General features: G+C 40.1%; 1 protein-coding gene and 2 long non-coding RNA genes across 3 annotated transcripts; 1 reads left to right on the top strand and 2 right to left on the bottom strand.

The window, feature by feature from the left end:
- The first annotated feature begins 4,880 nt into the window (after positions 1-4,880).
- LOC145444453 (microfibril-associated glycoprotein 4-like) lies at positions 4,881-20,376 on the top strand. Its single transcript, XM_080322438.1, has 5 exons — positions 4,881-5,242; positions 5,317-5,480; positions 5,687-5,783; positions 6,572-6,665; positions 19,979-20,376. The coding sequence occupies exons 1-5, from the start codon at positions 4,906-4,908 to the stop codon at positions 20,277-20,279; spliced, it is 993 nt and encodes a 330-aa protein (XP_080178564.1). The 5' UTR covers positions 4,881-4,905; the 3' UTR covers positions 20,280-20,376.
- On the bottom strand, positions 12,720-19,648 carry LOC145444455 (uncharacterized). The gene is made up of 2 exons (XR_013916687.1): positions 19,167-19,648; positions 12,720-14,745 (listed from the first exon to the last, which is right to left on the bottom strand). It is a non-coding gene; the product is annotated as an uncharacterized LOC145444455 (long non-coding RNA).
- LOC145444456 (uncharacterized) lies at positions 18,293-19,033 on the bottom strand. Its single transcript, XR_013916688.1, has 2 exons — positions 18,417-19,033; positions 18,293-18,381 (listed from the first exon to the last, which is right to left on the bottom strand). It is a non-coding gene; the product is annotated as an uncharacterized LOC145444456 (long non-coding RNA).
- Positions 20,377-20,939: the final 563 nt, after the last annotated feature.

Here is a 20,939-nt window from a genome sequence, read left to right as displayed (position 1 = left end):
ACTTATTTTAGTTCCCTACACGTCATTTATCTTCATACATCTGTCCTGCAGAATTAATCGGTAAAGGCATTGTGTTACAGCACACTGCTTTTTCGTGAAACGTAAAAGTTTGCAAACAATAAACATTGTATTGTTGGTATATATTAGGTAGGAGAGAATTGTTCACTCCGCTACATTACCCAAATATGTGCTTTTCCAAAGAAAAGAGTGTGCTTATCACGCTAACTTGAAACATTTTATCATCATTAATCTTCGCATGTAGGCCTACTTATCATACCGATTCTTCTCCTCCAGTTTCCACATACTGTCACATTTTATCGGAATCGAGGAAACTGTTTCTGAATTGTTTTTCATTTGGTTTATTCCCATGAAATGAAGGGCTTCTTTTGGATTGTCTATTATAGACAACCAGATGAACGGAGACTGCTTATACTAACAGCTCAACACGAAACCTGAAGTGCGTGTTACTTCACAATGGAAATAAATATGCATCGGCTCTTGAACATTCGATCCGTCTCGACTTAGGAAATTCTGTGGCCAACACCAAATACTAGGGATGGTGTGAACCTCTGAAAGTTTCAGGCTCGTGTGAACGCGAACCTTTTTGAAAGGTTCTGTGTGAACACGAACGTGAACCTCGTGACGTCACGTGACGTCATATTGCTAATCCCAACCCTATATTTCAATGAAGTGATAGCGTATATTAATGTATACGATACCTAGCGAAGACCCAGGCCACATAATGTCACAATGCTGAAGTGCATATTAGCGTTTTAAACGTCGCTTAATGTATCAACTGAGGCAATCAAATGGTATAATACTTCCATAAAATCAATATTATCCGTCACTTTGCCAACAATTTCGATGAGGACTTGCCATGGAATATATGCTTACGTCTTAACAGTCTGGGTCAGACCGGACAATGTATTCAGCTTCTGAGTATTGCTACATTGATTTTGAGCAGAGTGTAAAACAGGGTTTCTAGACTTGCTACCGACATTATCCCATTAATAAGGTATACAGCGGTAGCCAACACCCCAATCGCAATATACAATAAACATACAATAAACATACAATAAACATAAACATCATTCGCTGACTACATGTAGTGTATTTCGCTCGTGACGTTGTGTGATTGCGAGTCGAGCTCTTAGCAGAGAGTCGCTAAATATTCACAAACGGCAGTCAGGATATTTGGAGCAAACTTTTGTAACAAAGCAAGTTAAATTTTTGACATTGTCAAGGTGCATATTCGTTTTGTGTTGATTTTTTCTGCATCCAGCGGCATGCACAGAGTGGCCCGCAGTTGAAATGCAATAAATTTGTACTGAAGATGTCATAATGAAGTGAAAATTGAAAATATATATGAAAAAGGTTCACAGTGCAGAACCTATCAAGGTTCTGTTGTGAACGCGAACCTCTGAATTTCCGAGGTTCACACACAGAACGCGAACGTGAACCTCACGTTCACACCATCCCTACCAAATACCATGTTTTCGATACTGGAACATAGCCAGTGATGAGCATTGGATAATTTCTAGTGATGTTGTTAAATGGTGTCGAGACTTTTTGTATGTGTTTTGCATGATTAAACGCCAGTTCTAAATACAAAAAGCTTTACATTTTTGGCGGTTTCTGATTTGCCGTAATATTTTACTACGAACTATAGTTGGTCGAAGTGATCGGTGTTGCTACTCAAGTAGCACAAATAACGCCTTATCTTTCTACTCGATTACAAGTACGAATAGTAATATCTAATTGATGTGGAAACTAGTTCAAGTGTAAGACGAGATGAAAGGTCTGGGTATTACGAAAAGTTCGAAAATATCTAAGTATATTATTTGGTCGGGGGCGGGTGTCCGCATACTTTCAACAGTTAGTCGTAGGTGACTACACACGAAATCGCAATATGTATCTTCTTGGCTAACGCAAAATGTCTATAATGACATTAGGCCTACCCATGGGTAGAATCTTCGAAAATAATTCAGTTAACGTGCTTTAGGGGCTGTGTCAGGCAGTTCTAATGATCATATATCTTCCCGTGCGCCAACTTTCTGATTTTCGCCATGCCACATGATCTGCCGAATCATTTCTATTTGCTCCCTAGAATAAGAAATCGATTAGCGCTCCGATGTGTTAGTGATTATGATGTGGATAATTGAATCAAGTTCATTTGTGTTGGGCGTTCATCGTTCATGTTTACTGTTCTACTAAGGTATGTAACGGACACAAAGGCATAGGACGTAACAATAACCCTATATTCATTGATAGACCCATGAACCGCAAACACCGTTTCTATGAAACAGATTTTCCGCCAATATGCTATGTTCGTTCTGCGGGTCCATGTCTTGAATCCTATTGTTTCCATTTATAAAGGCCTATTGTCATCTCCGTTGATTCACTATAAGAAAATGGAAAACAAATAATTAATCCATACTAAGGACTATAACCACGAGACTTACGCTAAACTTAATGCAGTACAACTTTGGATGAGTTCGGAGTTTTAGGTCAGCGCTCGATGAGCTGATTTCGATTTGAAGTAGTCGGCGACTGAATAAGATTCGAAGCTCTCTTGAAACTGGTCACCATCCCATCCCACATGAAGTCGATCCACCGGCAGATCGCGGATATGTAGATGACGATAGCGAAAGTGATGACTTTTCTTAAAGAGCAGGTTCACCAGTGGGAAAATGTTCGTAGTTTTATATATAGGGCCGATTAATCTGTAGATCGCAACCCAAGTACGATCTATCTTGATGCCGAGTAACCTGTCAATAAAAATGTCGAAGCTGTAGCGTGCAAGGGTGAAACATGTGTTCGCGGTCGTCGTGGTAATGATCTGAGTTGCTTTTGCTCGGGACAATGCCTATTTTCATCTCGTAAGTAGATTCCTTTGAGAGCGGGTCCAGTGCTCCGACCCAGAGAAATACATTATCAGAATCAGTATAAGGTGTTGCCACCAGCTATCAAATCGCCTAAAATCTCCTAGTGATGCGGCCGAGCCGAGATTTTGGGCGATCAAGAAAAAAGTGTAAATAGGTAGAACACTCGCCTGTTATCAACTGCACAATGCTGTGGTTGGTTTTGTTACAAATCTGAGGCCTTTACACAAATATGGCTAACTCAATATTAATCATTGATCGAGTTTTAGTTGCTCACACCAAAAGGGAGTGTCACTTCGCTCTGAGTCACGTATGACTATTGCCAACAGACCGTTGATCAGATCTGCTTGGGGATAATAGACTATTTGCAGGATTCCGGTCACGTGAATGGTTGCGCATTTAGCAACGATCGTCTAGTATCAAGTGCTTATTGTAAAATTCCCGTTTTACAACTTCGTTTTACGGTACGGCTGTAAACGTATTATAAATTTGTTGCAAACTTAATTTGAGGTTTAGCTAGTACGTTGAATGTAACTGCTCTGTTATTGGTTGGTAATTACTGTGGTAACGAATTACTTAATGATATTTTCGAGAAAAAAACACATGCTGAAATCGTTGGTATCACAAAGTCATATTGCGGTACGCAACACTGGCATTATTCCAGTGTACAGGTGTCACCTATTTTCCTTGCAGTAGAAGTAGCTGTTGATTGTTATTCTGTCATAATTTGCATTGGAGTGTTCAACTGCCGATATGAAGTACGATTTTGCATAAGTTCTAATACGCGCTTCTGCCACCATAATGTCAAGCGTAACGAGAGGATGGGCAGTATCCCGTGTCATTGACGATTGCAAAAATATTGCGTTATTTGTTCAACGATACCATATTGCCGATAACTCTGCACTTTCCAGAAATATTATGAAGTGAACTGTCGACCGAGCGAGACAGTGTAATGGTGATGCGTCCGGATTCTCGATCGGTAGGTCGTGGGTTCGATCCCCGGCTGGGTCGGACCAAAGACTCGAAAACTGGTATCCGCGGCTATCTTGCTAGGCGCTCAGCAATCACGGATAGCATGGAGGAGAACAAAAACGGGAGTGCAGACTAGATACCTAGCTATAAAGGCCGTATCGCATCTCGGTCGCTAAAGCGTCCCAATGGTGCAAGCGAAAAAAGATTACCTTATCTCTGTCTCTCCGCCGAAAAAATGTTACACTACATGTTACACTATTTGTTAATAACGTATACTAATCGCGCAAAGTGATGAAACCGTATCCGATACAGCTTCTTCGTATTGCTCTTCGCCTAAACTTGGCACCTTACAATATGGGGTAGGGCGCCATGCCATGATATTCTCTGAAAAACGGGGTCTTCTAGTAAACAGAGGGTTAGTACCGCATTTTCATATCAGTACTATAATTTGCATCCCATGATGCAAAACATTGCTTATTCAGTCGAAAACTGATACCTCCTGGGATGCGTCACTACGAATCAAGCTCTCTATACCTGTCGCATAGCTCAATTCGCATCTTTTCACAGTCCATGCGAACGAGTTAAGACTGTTTTCAAAACTACTTACTTACTTGAGTAGATTTAAAGTCAGTCAATTCTACTTCTACTTCAAGTAGATTTAGGTGACTCATTGAAGAAGTACTTCTACTCGTACTTGAGTAGATTTTTTCGTCGCTACTTCTACTTCTACTTGAGTAGCTTTCTTGGCTACTTTGACCATCTCTGGTTAAATGCGGCAAAGGTGTGGGTGCCACCGCAATACTCACGTTTATGCCACGCAAGCTTTTCAATTGTTGCAGACACAAACCATAGTCTCAGAAATGACAACAACTCGGGAATTAGTAACCCGACTCTAACCGTATAATGAAAATCCAGTAGGCTATGGACTACAAGACCTTCACTGCGTGTGTGAGTGCAATTTCAGGGTAGGGAATAAATTAGGTATGTTTGGTCAAATCAGATCTTTTATAAGTGCGTGTAATTGCTAACAGGTTAATAGGCACTGATCTAAATGGCATTACTCGGTGTAGGCCTACTCTGTCTGGTCACCACCGGCTACATAATCGATGCATCGCCATACTTAGGCAATTCCTCGTTTAAATCCAACGTCTGCCAGCAATGTGATCTATGGTGTGATGGTACGGATACGGGGACAGTTGATGATTCGCAAGAAGTTGAAAATACAGAAAGTCGTGGAAGTCCCGGACCACCTGGCCCTGTAGGTCCCATCGGTAGACCAGGCGACCACGGTCCCCAGGGGCTAGTTGGACCGGTTGGACCTCCAGGACCACAGGGTGTCATAAACCTGACAGCTATCGAAGAAAGCATTGATCGAAAGATAGAAAGAGGTATCTACTACAGAAAAGTTATCTCAATTGTTCAGAGCGGACATTTAACGTGGAAATTGCATTTTTGTTTACAGCATTGAACGAATTCGCCGTCTCGATCCGATACAGTTGCAGTGATGTAAATGATTCAATGGCTATATCCCGCAATCTAACGGGTGGGGTGTTCCAGATTAACATACCGTCAGTTGGTATCCGTGATGTTTATTGCGACATGCAAACGGACGGAGGAAAGTGGATTGTGAGTTTGCCGTGAAATGTTAATTTTTATACCTCAGAACCTAATGAGGCGCCGCTCGTAGATAACAAAATAAGAGTAATACAAAAGTGAATCATAAATACTTGTAACTATTATTTCACGCGTCTTTCAGCAGGACATAAAATGTGGAAGGAAGGAATTGATGTGAAAGATCCAGAGATGTTGCATCTTATTTAATCTTTTGCTAGGTGTTCCAGAGAAGAATGGACGGAAGCACTGACTTCGATCGAGTCTGGAACGAATACAAGAACGGATTTGGGAAAGTCGATAGAGAGTTCTGGCTCGGTACGAAGCCTTTTCAAAATAAATTTTCGACACGCCCCTCGATTTCGCGCCCCCCTTATCGTCATATCCAAAATTAGAAAAATGAGCAATCAGCATTTTTGCAATCCCGACGCATTGTTTAGTGGCATGGAAGGTGCTATGGCTGTTGAGACACTTCTGAAATATGGAATTCGGACTATATACAATATAGCCTACATAGCAATAATTATGGGCGGGAGGTAAATCGCGTGGAGCGCAAAATAATTGCCAGTTGGATATTTTGTTAAACATCATCAATTACAATGGTAGCAATTAATGCATGGATATTTTTGCCATTTCGGTGCCTAATTCGTTCTATTACCCAACTTGAGCTTATAGCTTATATAAAAAAAAATGATAAGCTAACGAAAACCAATCGTTCAGCTCGATACACGCATTCACCAATTACACTTCGTTCACACTCAGAGAAATCTTTTGGTCAGTGCAAGGTTCGGTTCCAGTCAAAATGTAGCAACAGTGTGTTGATGGTACGACGCAATTATGGCATTTAAAATGGAAATATAATGCGAATTATTGCCATTGTTGAAACTCAAAAGTTGCAGCACAAATTAAACACATTCCGAGTTAAAGATACATATCATTTCTCTCACGCGGCTTCGCGCCTCCACTCAAATGCTTTCACTCCCCCAGTTTGAAAACCAATGGATTAGGTAGAGTATAGTCTAGAGTATAGAGTATATTATTTAAAACACGTCTTAAAGAGGTGTCATCTTAAAAGGGGCTAATGGATTTAACTTATTGTATTGCAGGTCTCGATAAGTTGCATCAACTCACCAAATCCCCCCACGAAATGAGAGTCGACATGATTACAATGGATGGAATTTACTATACTGCGCAATACAGGTAACTGATTTGAAACTGGAGTAGATGGATACTGTATGTTTTCGAACATGCATAGTGCACATTAAGAGGTAGTTTCATCCCTAATGTATATTGTATATCGCTCCCTGGGGGGGGGGGGGGGGACTATAAAATATTATCAATTATATAATTTCAAAATGATATAGCGCGCTGTATGAGCTACAGTATCATGTGAGTTCTGAACCCTTCACTAACCCACGTTAAGGTAGAAAACAGGATGATGGGTTGGACACGGGAGCTCCGTTACATTTCGCGATTTTGGAGTCGGAGTCGATTCCATAGACAACTCCTAGTCGCTTCGACATCTTCTTTTCTTTTCATTGTATCGCATTTTTTGTGGTGTATTGAACTGATAAAATTGCTAATAAACCAATGATGATGATGATGATGAGTCAATGAAATTTTGTAACTATTTTTGGAGTCGGAGTCTGGGAAACACATACCGGCTGTATTCGGAGTCGGATTTTGTTAAAATTGTTGGACTCCGACTCCAACTCGATCTAATTTGAAATCGAACCAAATATTCTTAAATGTTTCCAAAAATGCCGTTGTGGTTTAGAATTTATTAAGTTTTTCAGGTAGGCCTATCTACACAACAGAGTTGGATCAATTACATTATTTCAGTTCAATTACAATTACAATTACAATTACTTTCATGAATGTTTCAATTACATTACAATTACAATTACTCCATGCTAAAAATATCAAATTACAATTACAATTACAATTACTCCTTGCATGCTTCAATTACATTACAATTACAATTACAATTGCTGGTGTTGAACATGTAATTGAATAAATCATAAATTCAACCGTGCTCCTTGACAACCGTAGCGTCGTATTTACCAACAATTCAAATCTAGTTCAGATTGTGTAGTAATAAATGCGTTTATGTGCGTACATAGTATGCTATGTAAGATGTCATTGTGACGTAATATAAGCGTGTTTTGTATGCTCGGTAATTATGGTTCACGTAATTGGAAATGTAAAATGTTATTTACCTAATTTCCTATGGGTTAGGATTAAGGATAGGGTGCAGTATGTCGTTGAAAAAGTATTATAATATATGCACGTGTTGGATTTGCGCCTATAGTATATAATTAACGAAGTAATATTATTTTTATCGAGGGACGTAGGAATTAGGATGAGGAGTAAAAACAAAACCGTGCTTTGTCAGATAAGACGTTATATAATATACAGAGGTCTGGTTAGTTAGCCAGACGAAGTAACGATGCAGCATCGTGATCTGAAATCGTATTGTAGATTGCCAACCCACGGATAGATGCGCAAGATGTGAGTCACGGATGAATGCACCGACAAACGTACTGCAGAGCCGGCTAAAAGCAGCAAACTTTGTAGTCCTAGAGCTGGCGATCCATGCGTTCAAATTTGATGCATCTGGTCTTTATCGTAAGCTATTGATGTACTAATACCGAAAATACAAAATAAAATCTCGTCACGCCAATGTAACTGCTCCAAAATAGCCGTTTAAGGCCGACTGTTCTTAAAAGTGAGAGCGCTGCAGCAGCATGACCACAACAATTACCAATTACGCCCAGCGATTGTCCAGAACAATGCCGATTCCCTGACTTTCACGACTATTTTGGGATGGTACCATTGCCTGGAAATAGACTTTTATTGCGGAATCAATGCGACACTAGCTTTCGATTAGGACCATACATATCAAATTTCGACGCTTGGATCGCCAGCTATGGGACTATCAATTCTGCTGCTTTTAGCCGGCTCAGCAGTTCGCTTCTCGGCGTATTCAATCGTGAGTCACGTGTTGCGAATCCATCCGTTGGTTAGTAATCTAAGCATTGTATACAATGGCAGCCGAGGCCAGCATAGCGGTAAAAATAATAAAAACTTCGCCCGCAAGGGCGCAGTCAAGGGCTTCCGCGAATGGATCCACCAAATTCCTTGTCGACATTTAAAGAGAATGCATTATAAGTCAATTATTTTATGTTGTGCTTGTCAGGTCTCAATAGCAATTTATTGTAATTGAAATTGTAATTGAGCAAAATTTTTGTCAAATTACAATTACAATTACAATTACACAAAAAAAATGCTTCAATTACAATACATTACAATTACATTGTAAAATGTAATTACTACATTCAATTACAATTACAAATTACAATTGATCCAACTCTGCTACACAAACCTATTTTTTTCCGCGAACACGCTTCTTAAATTCCTGAGAACCATATTTGTCTAATTCCCCCACTTCCTGACTGAGGTGGCGTGTAGCTTACTGATTAGTTTCTCTGTCGCATACGCTATGAGAGAGCGATTATTTTTGGCATGTCAAAATAAGTCGAAATGTAGTCAAAATTGTACCGTTAGGTAAAAAAATTGTCGAAATTGTTTACAAAGTAAAAAATGTTTTGCCCCTGCATTTCGTTTGTATCGTCAATGTTTGCACTGTCAGTCAACCTATCATTTGACATTATACAGTTTGTAGCCTACTTTAGGCCTACCGCTCTAGACGGCCCATTGCCTGCTCATTGTGAATCATGAACGGCCAAATGAAAACAAAAGGTTGACATGGTGGTATGCTGAACGTACCGCAATATCCTAACTGAAGCAAGACTGTGTGGGCATTGGTTATTTTGTCAATAGGCGTATGATGAAAGATTGTGATGTAGTGTAGATAACATTGTCAGAATGAATGAAGCAACACGGTGTGTCACCAGCAGTGTACGCACAACTTCAATGTTGTCAGTCAACAACTGCCGCGTTCTTTCTGCAACGTTCTTTCTCCATTCTTGGCAAGCTGCTTAGTAAGGACAGACACTTTCCGCCCGAAAAGATACGAAAGTATCTTTCGTTGTACTACAACAATTTTTTATTTATTTCTACCGTAATGCGTGCTGCAACTACTGGAATTCTTCATAAGTCCAGATTTCGTTAAAAGAAACTTTTTTTCATGTAAAAACTTGTCAGCTTCTATGTCAAAAGTCCGGCCAAACTACGTCGTAAGGACAGACAATTCAAACCAGAATTGAAGATCAGTAGTACAATTCTAACAATATGTGGGAAAACACCTAATTTACATACATGAGGTCGAAATTTGATCGAAATTAAGTTTTTAAGGTAAACAATGTCAACATTTTGATTTTTCTAGGTCAAAAGCTTTCCTTTTTTAGGTCCAAATAATCTCCCTAGTTACGAGTAAACTTACTACTATTGAATAGACTATCGACTCGGACTGTTAGAGCTGGCTGTGATGCAGGCAAGATTAGTAACATTACTTTCTGTCAGTGGTTCCCAACCGCGTTGCCGAATAAACCTTACAGCACTCAGCAGAGGTGGTCAAAGTAGTCGAGAAAGCTACTCATGGAGAAGAGAAAGTAGCGACGCAAAAAGCTACTCGGGCACGAGTAGAAGTAGTACTTTTAAAAGCAACCTAAAACTACGGGAAGTAGAATTGGCTGGCTCTAAATCTTTTCAATTATGAGTAAGTGAGTAGCTATGAAAACATAGCATAGGCTCACAAAACCTACAAATGGAGCTATGTGGAAGGTGTAGAGAGCTTCATTCATATCAATACATCCCTAGAGGTACATATTTTCGACAGCACAAGCATTCGACCGAATCATGGGATGCAAATGATGGTTTTTCCCTGGAAAAGCGATTCTAATCTTTTGTTTCTTCGAACACCCTACTTCAGAAAAGGACAAAGGCATGACATTGTATCGGATAGTGTGTTAACACTCTGCGCGATTAGTAGACGTTAGTAAAAATAGGGAGGATCGTAAAAACGTCATATACCGTAATTTTATTTCCGGAATAGGGGTAACGCTAAAAAAGATCAGCGATCACTTTTCCAGATTACGACACGCCATATGCTGCTAGATTACGATACAAAATGTAGACGCTAGGCTGCGAGCCGGTAGTTCAAAACGTTTTGATGAGCCATATTAACTGTGATGAAACACAGCATATGAGTGACAGTGCGGTGTGAACGGAACCACGCGACCCGCTACCTAAATTATATTGACCGAGACTTTCGTGAAAACGTGTTTGGCACTCTCTAATTTGCGCGAAGCGTGACGAAAATTCTGGGTTTTACTCAACTTTTGTGAAAATTAAATTCTTGTTGGTGCTCGCTAACAACAGCCCCTCAATCTCAGAAATTCCTCAGTATATCTCTCAAATTGGCGAAATATATTACTTCTTGACCAACTTAAAATAGCTAAAAGTAAATCACAAAATATAATAAGTAGAGGAGGAAGTAGCGTTAATTAGTTGTACTTTACCACTAGAATTATTGGAAAACTACTTGAGTACTTCAAAAAAGTAGAAGTAGGCTACTTCGTTACCGACCACCTCTGGTAACTATAGGATTGCATTTAAAAGAAATGGTTTCTCAAAAACTTTGTTTAAAACATGTTCTAATCAGTGTTTAAAACCAAGGCCTTTTGAAAATAAACAAAGTTGTGTTTTTTAAAGTTGTACAATTATGCCATAAACGTGTAAATACTTTCCATAAAACACGTTGTATGAGCCTACGTACCACTACCACCCTATGTAGCCGACGTGTACGATATGGGATGGTTGGAAAACACAAAATAGTCGGTTCAACAGCTATAGTACGTAGATAATTCGTCAAAGGATATTGATCTACCCTATATTTTCAATTGTGAATGTCAATCCACTATGACGTGCAATTGAATATTCGTGACGTCATGACTTTAAAACATATTAAGAAACATGTTTTATACATGGGCCTTGTTGTAAACATGTTTGTTTTTAATTGATTTTTGTTTTAAATGCAACCCTAGTCGCCGGAAACGAAAGTGACGAATTTTCGCCCAAACCAGAAGCGATGGACATAATGCGCCGAGAAGTAAAAAAAAAATGCGGCGTAAGTGGCCAGCGGCATCTGGTGGGGCACAATGGGCTAAAAATACATTTTTAACCATAAATTTATTTCGACACCAGAAATAACAATGAATTTTAGCAAAACGATGGATAGACATAAAATGCATATTTCAAAATAAAGATTATTATAAAATACGACGTAAAAACCAAAGGACAGCCGTTTGAAAAACGTAGGCCTTCCTTTTTGTCCCATTCTGCCCTAAAAATTAGGCACCGCCTCAGTTAGCAAGAAACTCAGAACCGTTGAAGAGAAGGATGAGCCAGCAAGTGTTTGTTTTAATTGTTTTTTGTTTTAAATGCAACCCTACTGGCAAACAATCTCACCGTCTCGGTATAAAAGAAATTGAGGACAATCGGGCCTACGATATAATATTGTAGGTCTCAGTAAATTGAAATTTGGAGTAGCCCTTGAGAAACTGTTGGCTAAAAAAGCTATCACCGGTAATCGGACTGCGAAACTTAATTCGATGATCGAAATCGAAATCGGAGCTGTGCGTTTTGATTGAGAAGGCACTGAGCGTCTCGTCGAAGTAACGGTAATATTTCATTGTTTTGCGGCGCTCCAATTATTCGGAATAATGCCGATTTTCGACTTTGAGAGCGATTTCAGATTATAATATGTATTTTCCTAATTATTGCGAAAGTAGCCTTCGTTTAAAACCCGTTTTCATATATTCTATGCTCGAATGGCCAGGGAACAACATTACCATTTCTGTATTTACGAATCTACCTGAACTTGCTAAAAATATCCGTTTGGCAAATAGTGCAGCCACGTAATTCGCATCTATACCAAAATTGTTCCTGAAGTTTCCTAAATTTCGAAGAAATGTCAATTTCTCTATTTTTTTTTATTTGACTCATAGCTCCGTATTAATCACAATAATTCCTTATTGGAGGTAATAAAACGCTAATGAAAAGGTTAATATGAACAGATATAGCATACTCATGCATCAAGTAACAAATCAACACTATAAAAATCGTCAGAACTGGTTTTGTTTGCGTGACTTGCGTCTGTGAAATGAGAAATCTTCTCTTATTTTGGATCAAAAATAACACCATGTAACAAAATTTTGCGAAATTTTAGTTCAGTTAAATTTTTTATGTATTATGTTTTAAAGAGCTTCTTGGAGGTACAGAACTTCAATATACAATTGAACAGTATATTCATATTGAAATAAACCCGAATATTTTCGGCCGACACTCGTCAGGGGTATTCGTCAGCAACTAGTAGAGAATTGGAAAGAACATTGTATATCAACAATTGTATCACAAAATATGACGTCGCCAGCATAAAATTTCAAACGAGAGAGCGTTCAATGTGCTATTTTCAGGTGGTACACGAACTCCTTTTGTTGACAGAGTTTGGGTTGGTGTATTTTGATAAAAGTCGACTCGAAGGCACACAAATGGAAGTGTGAACGGCCCCTCCCAGCGACGCGAAATCTGTCGTCTCGATAATTTTTCGCACAAATCGGATTATCTAATAGATGTTTGCCGATGGCAGAAATAATGGCCTTTGATCTGTCAGCATCAAGCTTATGCGGATGAGTTAAGAGTGAGCTTCTCGCCGAGCCTGATGTACGTGTTCGGATAAAACCTGGGGCATGCTGGTTTATGCGTTCCTGCAGACTCTTTGACGTTCTTCCTATGTAGCCACAATCACAGTGGACTTTGTTCAAGTGCAGGGAGCACGTCTTTGCGTGTTGAAGGGGGTAGTTGCGTAGTGGTTTTGACTGTGTCGTAACACTTTGACCGCAGAAATCAATTGTTTTTCAAAGCGGGTGGAAATGGGACCAATCCAAGATAGATGGATATAAACATCTTTGGTTGTTCGTTCGTTCGGCTCTGATGACTTTTCTGCGTTGGATTGCGTTAATTTCCTCTCTGTGCCGCGGTTGATGACGTTATCAAGTAAGATTTTGCGGATGTTGTCAAGTTCAAAACTCAGCTTGTTACCCGAACATATCATCAACGCTCTATGTACGAGGGTGCCTATGAGATCGTTTTTTTCTGCGTCGAGAACTAAATTGTATTGTATTGATAGGCACTACACAGTGGGGCTTATCGCCTTTCTAGGCCTTGTGCCCCACGACACGTATTTCATAAAGTTCATGGGTCTTTGCTTTTATTGTCTTCTTGGGAACGTCTTTCTCTCTCGCAGCCATCTTCATTGTCTCTCACTCCCATGCGTCCCCACCGTGGTCTCTGGTGCCGACTTATAGCACGGCTCACTTTCAGTCTGGGCTTTTCAATGCTCTACCGTAGTAGTGAGGTCGGCGATGAGGAGCCCAGAGAAACCTCCGACACGTAGACGTTGGTCAGAACCGTGATTCGAACCAGCGACCATTGGTGTCGTGACTACAGTGTTTATCCAACTGCGCCACTCGCTTCCCTCGAGAACTAAATGAATTCCAACGAAGGTATTGGTCTGTCAATGTCGGTTTCCTGAAGACAGACGTTTCAAATTTGTTGGTATTGTGCTTTTCGACTAAGCGAGTGATCACTGGTCGTGTATTGGGATTGTATATTATCGCGCGAAACGCGAAAATTTCGTGATTAATATTAGTAGTTTTACATATTCCTATCAAACATTTATCCTTTCTCAGCCCATGGATGTGATGAGATTCACCGGTAGAGTTGATGACTGAGTTTTTTCGAAAATTTAGGGCAAGATATAAATGATGATGCATCTTCGGGTGGGCCAATTGTTATTAGTCACTTTGTTGCCTGCTGTTATTTCTTTACCTCCCATCAGGATTGTCGGTATAGTGAGGAGTACACGATTCCGAGTTGGTATTTAGATGTGGGGCGAATCATTTTCCTCTGCTGTTCGAATCTGTAATTTCTTTGGTTGTTTGTTTTGTGATATTCATGGTGTTTGTCGACTATACTATGGTCTGGTCATTTACACCAGGCCGATATTCTCTATTTTTTCCCATAACTGCCGGACTTATAGCACAGCCACTTCTAGGCTTTTTGTAAGACACGACTTACGCGAATGAGGTGGCGAGGAGGAGCCTAGATAAACCTCCAACACTTAGGTATAGGAATTCTGAAGTCGACCTCGGTCGGACTCGAACCTGCACCCATTGGTGATGCAGCTGCAGATTATACCACTGCGCTATCTTGCCACAACTGGAATCTGGAATGTGGGGCTATAATTGCAACGGGTCTTACTATATCAGTGGTTCCCAACCGGGGGGGGGATTCCACCATTGGGGGGAATTTTTAAATTTTTAGGGGGGAATCTGGCATAATTTTTAGGGGAATCTGACTTTGGCATTGTATCGGAAGATATACTGGGTTCACGAGGCTTTTAGATTTTTATGGTATAGAACTGTTAAGTAGAAATTAGTTCTTTACAACTGTATGTTTCTTTGGTGGATTTCAAACTATAGGTGTATGTTTGAATGCCATCCGTAGATATTACACTCCATGATTAATCCTTTTCTGGGGGTTCAGATTTTGCAGAACTGACCATCACTTTTCAAATTCTTACCGTGACCTCACCAAGACCTTAATCTGAGCTGTTCAAGTTTAAAATTTGCCGGGGTAAAGCCGTCTACCGTTTTCACCCTCGATCGACACCCCATGCCATATATAGGGTTCTTTATACGACTAAATATACAAACTTTTTCTCTGAAAAATCTCTTTCTCACTCTCATTTTCCCCCGATTGACCCCCAGGATAGCGTCAGAGAGTCAAAAATGATGCCTCAGTGCGTAGCCACCGTTGCCTGGTTTCAAACAAGCCGTCAACCATGACCGTAAACCGCGCGGCTCGCCAGATATCGAAAAATCAATAATACATGAAAAATTTACATATGGGCGTGGTCAGTGAGTGGTCATAATGGTCAAGTTCAAGATCAATACCGAATCGGACCCCTACACCCAGTTAATGGCATGAAACAACGTGGTATACTTTCTCTTGTCATATCCCACTATTTGCAGGCATAGTAAACCAGTTTATGACTCATTTTCCGTCTTGAACTTGGACTTGGCTATGTTCTTGAAAATCACCGAAGCGTGACCACAATTAACAAACCCCCTCAGAAAACTCCCCAGAACAAGGTTTGATATTCCAAACGGTGATAAATCACACAGAATACCGTACAAGTCGACTTCTTATGTTCTGGCAGAATTTCTGACTATATTTCCCACTCGGAAAATATCTGGAAATTTTAGGCATGGGTATTTTCAGCCGAACTCTTAATGTAAGATCGTCGGTATTCGAGAATTTTCATGCCCTATACCTTCAAATTAGGTATCATATAAATCAGAAGATAGCAGGCTTTCCATGGAAACCAAAAGCAGTCCGTTTCGACATATATCTTGGGAGAAATTGAAGGATGAACTTGAACTTGGGTCACCAGTGACCCCCCCCCACATTAAAAGGGTTAAGTGAGGCTCACGAGACTATTTCGTTGGTTCCGCGACAGCCTTTCGACCAAATTGCTATTAAGCAGGAAAACGTCAAGCCGAATTCGGCACAAGGCCGCAGGTGAAATTGTTCAACTTTTTAAGCCAATATGTGAGCTAAAGTTAAAAACATACCGTACCAAATTCATCGATTCAACTCAAGTCCATAGCAAGCGGACTTGGAGACTTATTTTTCGTCAGCGTCTACCCGACCAGCAGTCAAAAACAGGTCAAATTTGACTGTACTTATCAAAGTTTAGTGCGGTCCGCATTCGCCATAGTTTGGACATATCTGACTATGTTTGGCCATTAATTGCTCAGTCAACAAATAGTTGCGCGTTAAAAAGCACATTTTTTTAGTCACAGGCAACTTTTTCATAGGGTGGGGGGATTTTAGCTCAAATATCGGCCAAGGGGGGCACGAGACGGAAAAGGTTGGGAACAACTAGGGTTGTTCATAATTTGGAAAATCTCAAAATTTATGCGTATCCATGTCTCATTCTATAGATTATAGTTAATAAGCTCACGGGAAAGTCGTTAACATTTGTCTGAATGCGTTTGAAAGTAGCTGCCGTAGAGTAGGCATGTCAGCGACCATAGAATGGCAAGCAGACTAGTAATCACGAAATCACGGCGTTTGTTAGCTAATCTGCTACGCTTCAATGATCACGACATTGGCGGCTTGTTGATCAGCTGGTCAAGGAGTCGGCTAACGGCGGCGATTCTGTAAGTGCATTGTAGGTTGGTCCGCCAATAATGATTTAGGATTAATTAAGAACATGTTGAGTAACGAAACACATGATGAACAAACAACAGCTGCTTCACAATATCTTTAAATACATGACTGTATGGCTTATTGCAGAGGTCTCAAACTCAAATGTGCTCGCGGGCCAATTTTCCAGTTTTGACGACGCCGCGGGCTGCAGCATCAACAGGGGTATTATTCCATGTCTTTCAAAGTAGGCCGTATTTGACGGAATGAAATTGTCCTATTGAAAGTGAGCCAATTCAACAGACTGACATTCAACACTCATCATAAAAATGTAATTTACTCCTGTATTTGATATATATTAATAATAAGATATAGGCGCCATGTGAGCGGAAAAATATATATTGTTATCCTAAAAGCTATCACGTTATAATTTCGCAGCTACTATGAATATTATGAATTTAACAGACTGATAATAGAGATTAATCTGCTATCACAGCATTTGGGGATTAGCAGTGCAGCCCAATCCAGGATTTGGGTATACTCCTGATAAGTGGGTTATTAAGCTCATGGTCAATTACTTTCGAATATTGGAGCAGAAAATAACAATATAAATATATTGATGAATGTGTCATAGTTATAGAAATTTCGAAACGTCGAACAGCATCGTTACATCGTTGGAGCCAACCACTACGGTATACTCGATACCTTTGAGTGGCATTATTAACATAGTTTAGCGACCCAAGATGTAACTAACAGAATGCCAATGGTTGCCATAACTACTTGATTAGTTAGCGAATGTTAAGCTGCGACCTTCTGATCTATTACTATTCCCATGACACGTGACTAGTTTGTTGTGTTCATGGTTCTAACCAGGTCACGGCTTTCCGAGTCCATCCAAGTCCACTCCGGCCATTTTCAATTGGCCATCGAGTCAGCCCGAGTCTGAGTAATTTTAATAAAGGTCGCGTCCAAGTCTAACTCACAAATTTCAGTCACGAATCGTCTAAGCATAGTGCTGTAAATGAATATCGTCTAAGGGTCAGGGTTTATCATCGTGAATTGGTAATGTGGCAAAACAGGGAGTCTCTACTATGGTCGCGGATAGTGAAGTTTGATGAGTAGTTTTAGGCTATCGGAGCAATTTAAGAGGGAATTTTCACTTTACAGCTTGAAAAGATATATGTGGCACTAATATGTTGAAAAATTATTGAAAATCTGAAATGTCGTCGCGGGCCGCACAAAATGCTCTGGCGGGCCGCGTGTTTGAGACCTCTGGCTTATTGTGAAGGTAACCGTTGTAGCCCGTATGCCTTGATTTCATTGATGGAAAGCACAAAAACAAGCGGGAAAATATGCTTATGCAAGTGGCAAACGAATTTCTAGTTTCAGAGGGGATGTACCATCATTGAATACAAATATAGAGCTTGACATTGACACTACTTTGTCTGATCTTATTAGGCTGTTGTCGTGGTATATAATTGAAGTCTTGAATGCTGTAAGGGCTGGATGAATCTGCCATTTATGCTTGGCACTTGTCAGATTATTGCAGAATAATGAATCATACCCGCAAGTGCTGTCAAAGTCCTCAATGATGCCGCGAAAAGAGGTCTAAAGATAAGCACAGACTATGCTGGTAGGACCAGCAAAAAGACAGTTTGCTTGCATTGGTTAGCATGTCCTTAATGAATCTTAGATCATTACCGGCTGCATCACTACTAATGCTTGAATCAAACCAGACATGGACACAAAAAGGATGTATTGAAGCGGTGTGGTAGTTACACTCTTCTTCAGAAATCCAATAGAGCTACCTGGTCGGCCCACATATCTTCTGAGCATACAGGATTGTGTCCAGAATCCATATCACATGGTATGCCACACCAGTTCGGCGATGTCTAATATACCTTACCTGCACCCAGAAAACAGGACCACTTGGTGTAATCTCAAGCATATCAGATATGCAGGCTATTTCTGGTATCTATACTTACTTCTATAAGTTCACAATCATTCGCTGTTTAGCCTCTGTCATGCCTGCAATAGGCTATTGTTGCAATAAAGCTATCGGTACCTAGTTTTAACACTAAAACATTCAATGATCAGATGTCTCATTTTATTATTAAATCACCAACGTACAATGCGCTTACAGAATCATTGCCGTTAGCGAACTTCTCGAACTAGTATAAGCACATAATCAGCAAGCCGCTGTGGTCGTGACCATTCAAGCATTGCTGATCAACCAATCAAGAGACGTGATTTCGTTATTACTAGTCTTCTCGCCGTTCTATGGTCGCTAACACGCCCACTCTACGGCAGCTACTTTCAAACGTATCAAGACAAATGTTAACGACTTTCCCGTGAGCTTATTGCAAGTTCAGTGATGTTTTTTTTATCAATAATCTACAGAATGAGGCATGGATACGCATCTTTTTTGAGATTTTCCAAATTATGGACAACTCTAGGAACCACTGTACTATATTAAAACTGAAAAATAAAGCCACATTGAATCGCGCCCAGCGCGAAGAAAATTTCAAGATTAATTAAAATCGATCAAGAAAGCGGGAGGTACTCGTTAATTCAAAATGCAGTCGACGGCCGCTAACACATACTAATTGAACTACGTGTCCAATGCCGCACAAATTTCCTTCTACGGCCGCAGGTTGGCCACCCCTGCTGTAGCCAATACTGACTAACTGAGACTGAGAAGATGATTGTTGCTAACAACCAACTATTATGAATTGAATGTTGGATCAATGTGACGTCACAGTTAATAGGAATTTCAATGAAGGCAATCGAAAAACACGGTGCGGGCAGTTTAAAAAGCTTAAAATGACACTTGACACTTTAAACGACACTCTTGAGGCAAATAAATGCCAGAAACATGTTTTACTAAGGAATATGGTATAGGAAATATCAAAAAATCGGCTCAACTAAATTTTTGTTACATATTGTTATGTAGTAGGAACATATGATTATAAAGTACAATACTAGTTCTTTATACCTTTGAGTAGTCATTTCAAATTAACATTTGACAGAATCTGTCAAATCCTAGTAGTGGATTTCGGCAACTGGTTTTGTAGCGTTTATCGCATCCATCTGTCGGTTAAGTAGATGAAGGCTCAAATGTCATAAATTTCCTCTTCAATTTCAATATTACCTCTGACGGCGCCAGGGGCAAATCCTACACATGATTTATTGGCCCGACAAGGTATTTTAGCCACCATCCTCACATCACTTGTACAGTACTACTTCCAACATATCACAATCTTTTTACTTTACAGCTCGTTCAGGATTGCTTCGAGTTCCGATAACTACAGATTGCACGTGAATGGATACTCTGGAAATACGACGAGTGATGGGCTGTCATATAATAACGGTCAACCGTTTTCTACTCGAGATGCTGATCACGATTTACGTAGCATAAATTGCGCAAATGATCCCGCTATCCAAGCTGGTGCTATGGCTGGTGGTTGGTGGTACAATAGTTGCAGCTACAGTTATCCAAATGCATTGTTCAATAAGATCACTTGGAAAGTGGCAAGGATGCGTTTCATCGAGATGAAGATTCGAGAAACTGTGTAATGGATTGGATATAAACATGTAGGAGGCCGAGGTTATAATTACCCAGTAATATTAATTGATATAAATCCGAAATGAAGGGCTGTCTCGTTGACGTTGACTACTTTTCCTCGACATGCTCTGAACCTGGCGATTTCGTGACTCAAGGTTACTAAAGTATATTGGCGCTACAGCGGGGTACAATGCTGCCATCGGTCATTTACCTGCCGTGTGATTAATTGTTGGTCTCCACGACTGCGTTCAGTGGTATACTGGTATGACATGAAATGATATTTTAGGAGGTTTTTGTTCGTAATGGTCTTTTCAAGTTGATTCTAAATTACATCGGAGCACACTCATTTGTCTGATGCAGTGCTTTTCAACCTGTGTGACGGTTCGCACTTGTGCGAATGAAAATCTCGGATGAGTGCGAATGACGAAGGTGGTGCCGAACGGTGCGAATGAAAATCCCGGATGAGTGCGAATGAAAATCGTGAATAATAGTTGGTCATTTTTCTGACCTGGAATAATTCAAATAAACCTTATAGGAAATTCAAGGCAGTGTAACTCTTGTTGTTGCGACGTAATTGTAAAAACTTGTTTAACTTACGACGCACCACTAGTCGTAGCTCTCACAAGCCGTAGTGAATTCGCACTATATTTATTACGTAACGAAAAGCCTGC

This window comes from Botryllus schlosseri, chromosome 8 (genome assembly GCF_051294905.1).
Source record: "Botryllus schlosseri isolate E-star chromosome 8, Bs_hap1, whole genome shotgun sequence".
NCBI classification, from domain to species: Eukaryota; Metazoa; Chordata; class Ascidiacea; order Stolidobranchia; family Styelidae; genus Botryllus; species Botryllus schlosseri.
The sequence above is the reverse complement of the archived record's forward strand: the minus strand, read 5'-3'. Positions and strand labels throughout refer to the sequence as shown.

Coding starts and splice junctions, on each gene's coding strand:
- LOC145444453 (XM_080322438.1), top strand. CDS start 4,906: ATGGCATTACTCGGTGTAGGCCTACTCTGTCTGGTCACCACCGGCTAC. Junction 5,243..5,316: donor TGATCGAAAGATAGAAAGAG/GTATCTACTACA, acceptor TTTTGTTTACAG/CATTGAACGAATTCGCCGTC. Junction 5,784..6,571: donor CGATAGAGAGTTCTGGCTCG/GTACGAAGCCTT, acceptor ATTGTATTGCAG/GTCTCGATAAGTTGCATCAA.